The sequence below is a fragment of the Bactrocera latifrons genome, unplaced genomic scaffold (genome assembly GCF_001853355.1).
Source record: "Bactrocera latifrons isolate USDA-ARS-PBARC rearing strain unplaced genomic scaffold, ASM185335v1 scaffold_56, whole genome shotgun sequence".
In the NCBI taxonomy this organism is placed as follows: Eukaryota; Metazoa; Arthropoda; class Insecta; order Diptera; family Tephritidae; genus Bactrocera; species Bactrocera latifrons.
Window position 1 is genome coordinate 670,569 of NW_017537223.1, and position 10,719 is coordinate 681,287.

The 10,719-nt window shown below is 37.3% G+C and overlaps 2 protein-coding genes across 2 annotated transcripts; one reads left to right on the forward strand and one right to left on the reverse strand.

The window, feature by feature from the left end:
- Window positions 1-3,781: 3,781 nt before the first annotated feature.
- LOC108974483 (vacuolar protein sorting-associated protein 21) lies at window positions 3,782-7,219 on the reverse strand. Its single transcript, XM_018942343.1, has 3 exons — window positions 6,698-7,219; window positions 5,654-5,781; window positions 3,782-5,133 (listed from the first exon to the last, which is right to left on the reverse strand). The coding sequence occupies exons 1-3, from the start codon at window positions 6,738-6,740 to the stop codon at window positions 4,522-4,524; spliced, it is 783 nt and encodes a 260-aa protein (XP_018797888.1). The 5' UTR covers window positions 6,741-7,219; the 3' UTR covers window positions 3,782-4,521.
- Window positions 7,220-7,688: 469 nt separating this feature from the next.
- On the forward strand, window positions 7,689-10,708 carry LOC108974514 (peptide-N(4)-(N-acetyl-beta-glucosaminyl)asparagine amidase). The gene is made up of 8 exons (XM_018942403.1): window positions 7,689-8,476; window positions 8,537-8,676; window positions 8,761-9,273; window positions 9,341-9,663; window positions 9,722-9,806; window positions 9,876-9,972; window positions 10,031-10,153; window positions 10,216-10,708. Exons 1-8 carry the CDS (start codon window positions 8,011-8,013, stop codon window positions 10,503-10,505), a joined length of 2,037 nt encoding a protein of 678 aa, XP_018797948.1. The 5' UTR covers window positions 7,689-8,010; the 3' UTR covers window positions 10,506-10,708.
- The last annotated feature ends 11 nt before the right edge of the window (window positions 10,709-10,719 follow it).

Sequence of the window (10,719 nt, forward strand, 5' to 3'; positions counted from 1 at the left end):
TTTTTTTTTTTTTTTTTTTTTTTTTTTTTTTTTTTTTTTTTTTTTTTTTTTTTTTTTTTTGGCTCGGAATGGGCACATGTGTTCAGTTTTTATGGAATATTCGTTTTTGTGTTCTTTAAAATAGTTCGCATACGAACTTGCTCTGGAAGTTACTGTCTAAAAGTAATAGTAATAAKCTTCATGCTTCAATAAATTTTGGCACTCGATCCTTTTTAGTTGCTCTAGAGTTCCGTGATTTTGGAGTAGAAAAGGCTATATTACGTTTTCCGGTAAGGAAATTTATGATGTTATTGTTGTTGTATTGAGAAAAAAAATGGGGGAAATGGAATATCATCAGTTTTCGAAGTCTTTTAGTGATATATAGATCCAGAAAACGGACTGTTTCCACAGCTCACGGTCTGCTATGGTCTCCAAGGACGCCATTCACTGGGAGCGAAATTCCGAAATTGCGTCGGGATATTGTTGGACTTCGTTGACGTATTTTAGAAACATTCTCTTGATATTCTCTGCTCCAAGCATATGACTATAAATATAATTTCTGCGAAAACCACACAGCAGAAACTGCTTGGAGGGAGGAGGTGCATTATGTTCCTTAAGGCTTGCAGACTTCACTATGTTCGATAGAGGACATCAATAGACATACTATGAAAGTCCAAAGCGCAATGTTCTTACATGTCTATTATAATCAGCTGCGTCTCGCTACATCTTAACCATCATATTGGGCTGTGTAATCCAGGGCCGACCTTTGAACTTTGGTAATGATTTCAGTCGTATCCGGAATGAAGCAGTAGATAGGTGACTGTCAAACAAAACACCCAAAATCTTCGAGCTGTGACCTACGAAATTTTAGCTTCATCGACGAAAAAGCCTGTCTTTATTCATACAATTGGTAAATATAGAGGCTATGAACTTAGCTGGGGAGGATTTTAGATTCCGTGCAATGAAGAAATGAAAAAGTTCGGGAAGATAGGCGTTCACTAATTTTGATGTTCAAATCCTATTTCAATCGGTAAGTAATACAAGAGAATTGATGTTTCTCAGGTAAAGGTACCGTTAGATTAGGTTAGTCTGGTAAGCCAATGAACCATGCATAGACCAGTTTTGATCCTTTGTGAAGGAAGTTCTGCTACTAGATCCATTAGAACTAGTCATCGTTTAGAATGCGTATACTTGACGAGAATTTCAACAGACTCTGTGGCCTCACTATCGATACCTCTTTTAGTGTACCCAGTGCCAATGTGGGACAAGTGCATAAGATATGATTTATTGTTCACCCGGCGCTTTGCTCTGGAAGTTACTTGCTTTTGACAGAACTTTCTACCGCGGCTTTTGCAATAGCAAACTGTACAATAAACCCATTGAAAAGTGGGATCATGTGTTCTGTGCTTTCCAAACCGCCATTACTCACCGAGCTATGTCTGAAGTTTCTATATGAAAATTTTCTTGCAGCCAGTAATCGTGCCTCCTATTTTGCTACGCAGTTTTCAGTGAAGGGGTCTATAGGTGGCAGCTTTAGCACTAGTTCGAGAGCCGCTGTTGGAGTTGTTGTTAAAGCTCCCGTTATGCACAGCGCAGTGAGCCACTGAACCCTTTCGATTAGCTTCCGGTAGGTGACTTTCCGTACGTCTGTCCACCATACTACTGTATACGGCGTAGAGCATAATTGGTTTTACGACAGCTGTGTAGCGCTAGTGCATGAGAGGTTGTGCCGAGCATCTGCCTACACTCATATCAAGCATTAATATCCTTTCCCACTTCTCCATCCACGGCAGTTTGCTGTCCAAGGAACTTGTTGAGAGAGAGTTGTGTCCCATTTATCTAAAGGAACCTTCACACATAGAGGAATTTTATGTTTCTTACGAATAGAAACAGATCCACTTTCTCCGGGTTCAACCCAAGAATCGTTTGCGATGCTTAATTCTCGACTGTATTGAGTTCTGTAGACATCTACTCGTTTTTAAGATGCCAATGTCGTCCGCATATGCCACCAGCTTAGGAGCTTTTCCGTCTAAGTTCTTTAGCAGTTTATTCACAACTAATGTCAATAGAAGCAGAGATAGCACTTCACCTTACGGAGTACCTCTACAGACTTGACTGGTCATTCTAGTGTCGTTCCATTCTTAGTCTTCTGGGGGTCAAGGGGATGCTGACCCAGCGTTGTATAGTAGGATCACTACTACTCACAATAGATTGTTGAACGCTACAAAAATGTAGGGTAATGCTCCAAGAGTGGACTCCTCATATTCAAGAGCCCTTTCGATACTAAACCGTACCGTTAATTACCACAATTCCGCTGACGCGTAAATTTAGAACTTTATTCATTTATCAATATATTGCGTTGTCGAAAAAGTATTTTCGCATTTTGTCAATAGATGTCGTTGCAGTCGTATATCTCCAGTACTACCAATCACATTGTGTCGTGCCATATAGTGTTGGAAAGCTTCATTTAATCAAAAAAAAAAATTAATAAAAATTAAATTCGGCGAAGTTGAAAAAAAGTTACAGCTGTACCAAAATGAGTGAAAGTAATGAAGAAATTCGCTATATTTTGAAATTTTTGTATAAAAAAGGGAAGAACGCCACGTAAGCCATCAGTGAAATTTGTGAAGCTTACGGACTATACTGTATCAGTTCTTGTAGCACAACAATGGTGCGCTCGCTTCCGTTCTGGAAATTTCGATGTGATAGATGCACCTCCCCCTCTTCGACCTATCGTTGAAAAAGTTGATAAAATTATGGAAAAGATTGAGCATTATTGTCACATAAGCAGCCATAACATCGCTAAGGAACTTAACATTCATCATCAAACATCATGAGCCATTTAAAAAAGTCTGGCTTCACAAACGAAGCTCGATGTTTTGGTACCACATGATTGGTCTGTGAAAAATTTTAATGGACCGAATTAACATGTACGAAACGAAATGAAATCGAACCATCGGACTACCATTTGTTTCGGTCAATACAGAACTCCCGTAATGTTCTTCACTGTTGGAAAAACGTCTCTTGCGGAAATATGACAAAAGTGGTAGACCAAAATGGTACATATTTGCTCCATTAAAGTTCTTTATAAATATAAAAAAGTAAGTTGAATTTTGATTAGAGGCGAAAAGAATTTTTTTACCCAATATTAGTAAGGCTAATAAAATGTATCATCCTCTAAATTAAATGCGTGTCAGAGAAAACTACATTATAGAGTAAAAGTTTAGAAAAATATATGTAACTGCACCCTGGGAACTTGTTGAACTACCAATAAACAGTTGGTTAGCATATTTACTACATTATATCCATTCTGTCTATTGAATTAATGAAGGCGAAATAAATGCCGGAGATTATTTTCTGTTTCAGATAGTTTTCGGTTCTTCAGGGCTTGCCCAAACAACAACCCCGCAACCTTAGGATTATGCGCCAAATCGACAATTTTAGTCTTAGATTTCAAATTATTTTCTCTTTATTTTGAAATGTTTGCACATGTATGTACAAATATAATAAATACATATGTGAACAGTGGTAAATTCATTTCGTTTGACAACAAATCTCGGTGTCAGTAAACAAGAAATCATATCAGAAAATACATTTCACTTTGTTCAATAAAGTTACAGCCAACATATGAAACTGCTACTTCATAAAGCGTGTAAAACAATTAATGTAATTTTATATTTTGTTCTTACTGCGCAAATTAGTTAAAAAAATTTCAAATCTTAATATAAAAAATAAAAATAATTATTCTTGCCCTCAAGTGGCAACTTACTCCACTTTATTTAACCCCTAAAAACAAGAAATGTGATTTTATATATTTGGCTTTAATATTCTCTCCTTGCATATAAGTACCGGTGTATATGTACTAGGTGTAATATATTTATATTAATAAATGATTTTTTACAAATATGGGAATACGTCTTTGTCCTACGTCTCTTTTGTTTGCGACGATGGTTAGTGCTCTTAAAGATATACATACATATGCTCTGTTGTCGTCGTTTGTACATGTGTTGGTTTGATTATGTTATTGTTTTGTAAAACATTTCAGTAAAGCTAATAAAAAAAAGCGTCTTAATGCCTTCAGTAAGCAATAAATTACTGCTACAACTGCAATTCCTCAAATAACTGTTTATTCTCAACAAAAATAAATTACGTTTTGAAAATAATTGATTTCGAATAGAAAACTTCCTCATGCAAAATGGGTTCGTACGAATGCGCTTATATTTAATATCAGTACAAAAGTAGGCAGTAGCGCAACTTATCAACTAAGCTTAGTCACGAGCGCTTTCGCGTCTTCACGCGACGAACTACCACCCACCAACGGCTTGTGGAACTTATTATTTACAGGTATATTATAGAATTAGTCTAATTATCATTATAATTGCTTTTAGTTTTACATTTTGAAACATTTTTACATTTTGCTTCCTTAAAAATACTATTCGTACTCAGCACATATAGAATATATATGAGTAAATCGCCTATCCGTTGTTAAAATTAGCCCCTTTTAAAGCTACACGCCGATATAATGTTTTGTGAATATCTGGATTACCAACAGCAGCTGGTAGACTCCTCTTCTCCGAACGCTATGTGTGAAATGCTCCAAGAAGGCGTCTCAAGTCTGCCCACGCCCGTCACTTTGCGCTCATCATCACCATCCACGGGTATGCCGATGTCTACGTATGGCAAACGAAAAGCCGCATTGCCGTTTTTTGCCGACAGCGCTGCACATGTGTGGCTTAAGGCGGTGTTGTTGTTCGTATAGGCTGATATGGAGTCACACGAATTGAACTGGCGCAGTGAACAACTCTTACCCTCATCCGCCAAACGCACCAGACCCAATGCGGTGGAGAGGAATATTTGTTCGAGCCCCTGATCCGTTTCGGCTGATGCCTCGAAGTAGGTAGCGCCGATGGACGAGGCGAACAAGTAGGCTTCATCGTGTGTAACAGTGCGCTGTGCTAGCAGATCGAGCTTGTTGCCGACCAGTGTGAGTATCATCGGTTCCAGTACGTGGCGGTGCAGCTCTTGTATCCACGCCTTGATATCGACAAATGTTTTATGTTGTGTCAAATCGAAAACCAAAATAGCTGCATTAGCGTTGCGATAATACATTGGTGCGACGGCTTTGAAGCGCTCCTGCCCAGCTGTGTCCCAGATCTAGAAATGAAAAATGTATTTAGTATAAAACTCATATAATTCTGTAACTAATGTTGATCGAATGCTAGAAAACATATTCTTACACTACACACGTATGTCTGAAGTCATCACAGCAATTGATAAATATGTATATATCTAAAGTATATGTACATATATGGACATGTAGACGATTTTATTGCAAAATGATTTTATTCACAAGCGAAAGTAAAGTTCAAGCACGAGCTTCATCATAGAGTGTGCTACTCATATTTTCATGTATGTACGTACATACATACTTTTGTAAGAATAAAATACAAATTATATGGCTGTAACAACACAGTTTTACTTTATGACAGCCATTACGAAAATTGAAGTACATATATGCCCATGAATTTTCCGACTTATCAAACGAACTATAATCTGCTTTGTTTGAGCAAGTACACAGATGATTACTAACGATAATGTGCAGCATAATAAGTTCAAACCCCATGCTAATAAGCAAAACATATATATAACGATTATATAATTGGTTTCTACTTACTTGTAATTTGATTTTTACGTCGTCCAAGAGCACCTTGCAAGTAAAGAAGGACGCCGCTATCGTGGGACCAATGTCTCTATGCAATGTGTTTTTTATATATTTTGTGATCAGGTGTGTCTTTCCAACTCCTTGCAAATACAAGAGAAAATTTTAAATATTATAGTAAGTTTTAAAAGTTTAATGTTTTCTTTCTATCTCATGAGAACAATTTACAAGCAGACAAGATTATTCCTGCAACAATACGACTACGATCTGATCCCAAAAATATATCAGAAACGTTGAATATATATAAATAACAACTGAAAATTTTATAAAAACCCCCGAGAAATAAAACGGAATTTTCTGCGATATTCATATACAATTGTTAATATATATATATATATATATACTTATGTACATATATTTTCAATGGTGATTTTTATGATTCATTACTTAAGAATTACTGCATTCAGCGAATGCCAAAGCTTCTCCCGATTGTGTCGTGTTTTTGAAGCTTAAACCTTTCTAAAGTTGTTATCAGCAAATACTAGAAACTATTTCATATCAACTTAAGGGGATTGGACGCTTACGTGCGATTTTTTCTATACCAAATGCATGCAAAAATAAATAAAGACCGCTACATAAGTAACTAAAGTAGAACGACTGATAAGTTGATGAAGCATCAAAGTACAGTGCGAATGAGTATTGCCTATTGTAGTTTTCCTATATTAATATAAGCGGACTTTTTTTATCTGCTTACATTTAAAAATAGAAATAAAATAGACAAAGCTAGAGCAACACTATGGTTTCTTTTATGTATGTATGTATGTAGTTATATGAAATAGGCACAGCGCTTAATCATGAAGAATGTGGATCGACAAATGTAGCCTCTTCAGGTGGTTACAGCGCATATCAATACATACGCAATAACGCTTTACTCTCGAGGTGTGTTTATCGAATTCCTGCACCCTTTCTAGGCACTAATATAATGGTTAAAGAAAAAGGTGGATCAGATAGATTTTATGACAAATATATGGTTACAAAATGAATAATATTATATGTTACCTCGTGAACCCAGCACCACCACTTTGCCTTCAATTCCACGCATTTTTCATGAGCGTTCCTTTTGATATAGAATAACTTGATACACGAGCGTCGAGTTACCTTTCTATTAAATGTTTTATTAAAGATTTTTAAAAATAATCGAAGTAACGCGGCTTGTAGTTAAAAAAGATTGCCCGCCTTCTACCAATTTTATTCTCTTAATTTGTCCTGAATTCGTCCTTGAAAATACAAATTTTATAAGCAATCACGTTGCTTAATAACAATGAGAAATTGTTTAAGTATATAGAGCAGTTTTCAATAAATTATAGCAGGTTATGTTAACTTTGAAATATTTAATAAACCCGTATATCAAATAATTATTTTACTACGACATTACAACACTTTGTTAGCAAAGAGCAAAAAAATAATAATCATAACAAACGCTTGTACTGTCACTTTTCTCTGGCATTTCGCCATTTGTGGCCTTCTGGTCTTTTGTTTCTGTCGCTGCCACACGCAAAGAATACACGAGATGTTAATTTAGCTTTCAATAATATTGAGCTGAAAAGCTCAATAAATTTCATTTACTTTACTCAGCGTCGTAGTTTATTAAAATATTTAAGAGTTATATTCACTTTTAATATCTCAAAAATATGTATAATTCCTGAGAAGAAAATGCCTTAAGGTGCAGAACGTCAAGAAGAGGAACGTTATCCAAGCAATTACATATGTATATAACCTTTCAATTAGTTTTAGGTGCTCTGTAACAACATGTTGCAGGAGTATAAAAATGGGGTAAAAGATGAGTTTTTCTCAACATTTCGCTTCGCCTTGCTGCGCTTTGCATGCTTCAAATTCTTCTCTCAAAAGAAATTTCTGACGCAAGGCGAACAAAAAAGTTCTGTGTGAATGCGGTAACCTAAATTTCTAACCGAGAAGACATTTACACCATACGACAGCATCTTCTTACCCAATTAATCAATAAACAGCGTTCAAAACAAAAAACAGCTGACCATTATCGGCGTTTGCTTTGCTGTCAGGTCGCAGTTCACAAATACAAAGCGTTATTAATTTATTGTTGTATTACTACGTCTGCTCGTGAATGTATAATTAAAGGCTTAACAATTGCGTTTTTACTAATTGCGACGCTTAAAAATATATTATAATTATTTAAATAGTTTCCTACCCAATCATAGAGTATAGTTGACAGTGTAAAAACAGAAAAACAACGCAATTGGAAGCTTCTATTAACTGACTCACTCTTCTTTGGTTGCTGTCTGCCTTCACGCTTCTTCATACCAAACGTGGCGGCCTCCACGAATAAACACAAAGAAATGTCCGAAGTGAATTTTGAGTGTATACGCTCAATAGAACCCAATGCAGCAAACAACACACCCGTCGCTGTCACAGCATCTACCTCCAACACATCGTCAACTGCAATTACCTCATCCACCAATGGCAATAGCTCAACTACACAAACCCAACGGTCGCAATCATTTGAAAATTCCGCAGATGCCTATCTCGAAGCGACGCGCATTCTACTCGTTTTAATTGAAAATGTTCTTAAAGAGCCAACAAATCCCAAATATCGCACCATACGTCTCGAGAATAAAACAATTAAAGAGAAACTACTCTCGGTGGCAGGCATTGCGCAGTTGCTTAATGCAATTGGCTTCCAACGCAACGTTACAGAATATACGCTGCCAGAGGACGTACCTCTAAAACGCATTCAACAGTATCGGGACGTTTTGCAAGAAAGGCGTGAATCTTGGCTTAAGGGCACAGCGCACACAAGCACAAGTAATGCAGATTATATAATCATGCATATTTTAGTATTAATATACATTTTTCTATTTTTAGCTGCAACGGGGCGGGAAACCCCAAAAGTGAACGGCAACGAAATGGCCTCATTAATAAATGAACAGAGGCAAAGCGAACCATTGCGGCCAATTGTCACGTCAACTCCTTATCAGCAGCGCATTACATTTCCACGTGTGTTGGTAAGTACCTTATCTCAACCAATTTTCGATTCGTTTTGAAGTTCATTTACTTGCAATATTTATTTATTTTTTTTTTTGTGCTAGCAAACAAATAATGCTTTCCTACAGTCCATGGAACTTCAATCGGATGCAGTTATGCAGTATGAAGATGAAAAGTTGTTAGCAGCTGGGCGTGCGCTTATACCTATCGATGAGTTAACACAGAAAGCAAGTGAGAAATTAATTGCTTTTCAGGAACAAATCGTCGCCGGTGAATGTAAAGAAAAAGAACCATGCATACGGGATCTGCTGGTAGTAGAACTGTGCAATTGGTTCAACACTGAGTTCTTTGAATGGGTTAATCAGTTGCCTTGTCGTGTGTGTGGTAGTGAAGAAAGTAAGCTGCAACGCACACAAAACGAAGGCGACATCCGCGTCGAAGTGAGCTTTTGTTGTGGACAAGAAACCAAATTTTACCGCTACAATGATGTAGCACAGCTGCTAGTGTCACGTAAAGGCCGCTGTGGTGAATACGCAAATTGCTTTACGTTTCTCTGTCGCTGTTTGGAATACGATGCACGCATCGTATATTCGCGCTTTGATCATGTGTGGACGGAGGTAGTAAAGAAATATGTACCTTGCTATGAATAAAGTCTCGTCTTTGCCTAAATTCATATATTTTTAGGTATATTCAGAAAGCCAAGCACGCTGGTTGCATGTAGACCCCTCCGACAATGTAGTGGACTCGCCGCTGATGTATCAACACGGCTGGAAGCGACCCATTGACTATGTGCTGGCTTTCTCTTGCGACGATATGCAGGATGTGACATGGCGTTATGTGAATAATCATAAGCAGACGCTAAAAACACGACATCTTTGTGGAGAAAATGAATTGATTGCCACAATTATAGCTATACGAAAGAAACGCCAAGCAGGACTTAGCGCGGAACGCGTTAAAGCCCTGAGCCAACGTGCAATGCTAGAGCTGTTCGAACTGACAGTGCAACGGTAAAAACAAATATTTATCCAAACTATAGTGTCCTAATACCGCATGTTTTTGTTTTAGTCAACCTACGGAGAGCGAGCTGAAGGGTCGCAGCTCTGGCAGCTTGGCCTGGCGTCAGTCTCGTGGCGAACACACATACAATAATGTGAGCGAGAATTATAAATAATACGTGTAGATATCTATAAGCCCATCTATTTGCTTTTGTGTTTTTCAGATATTAGTTTTCACTCCCACCGACGCTGAAGTAGCTGCCAAGCAGTTTAACTTACGTTACAGCTGCGCCAAAGACATCTACGAGCGCTACCTTAAAGGTAAATATACTGCTTACAGTTACCTATTATGTTCGCTTGTAATGATAATGATGCTTAGTTGGCACTGCTGATGTAAGGGTGCTTCAGACGTACAAGACATGGCAAAGTGCACAATTTTCATCCAAAAACATTTTTCGCAAAGTGGAGCGGGATTGGAAAATGTCATATTTGGCACGGGAAGGTAGGTGTTTATTTTGCGCGAATTGCGTTTCAAACATGTAATCGTAATTCTTCGTATTGCAGAAGGTGCCGAGGAAGGTGAAATCGTTTGGAAATTCGACTTCAGTAGTGCTGGTTTGAAGATCGCGTCATATAACTTGCGTTTCGAGCGCAAAACCTTTGGCGAAGGGCAAATCGAGGTGCACGTGATTTCTGACAACGGTAGTGCGAACATTATTGGTGCTTCGGTATTCGAAATTAAGGCTGTATTATCGGGCGGTAAGGGCGATGTTGCTTGGCAGCACGCTCAGCTGTTTAGACAGAGTTTAAACCAGACTGAGAGTCTATTCGATTTAGAAATTAACTTCATATAAACTCCATATATTTGTGCAAGAAATTATTATATTTTAACATAATAATAAAATGTATATTATGATTCCTAATTAATTGCTCTCGGGCAAGCAAAACAAAAACACTTCTTAAATTGTACAACATAAGTACTTGCATGTCAAATGCAAAGCATATTAACGTCAAAGTTTTAAATGAAAACATAAATATATACTTCTATTTGATACAATCTGAAAAACA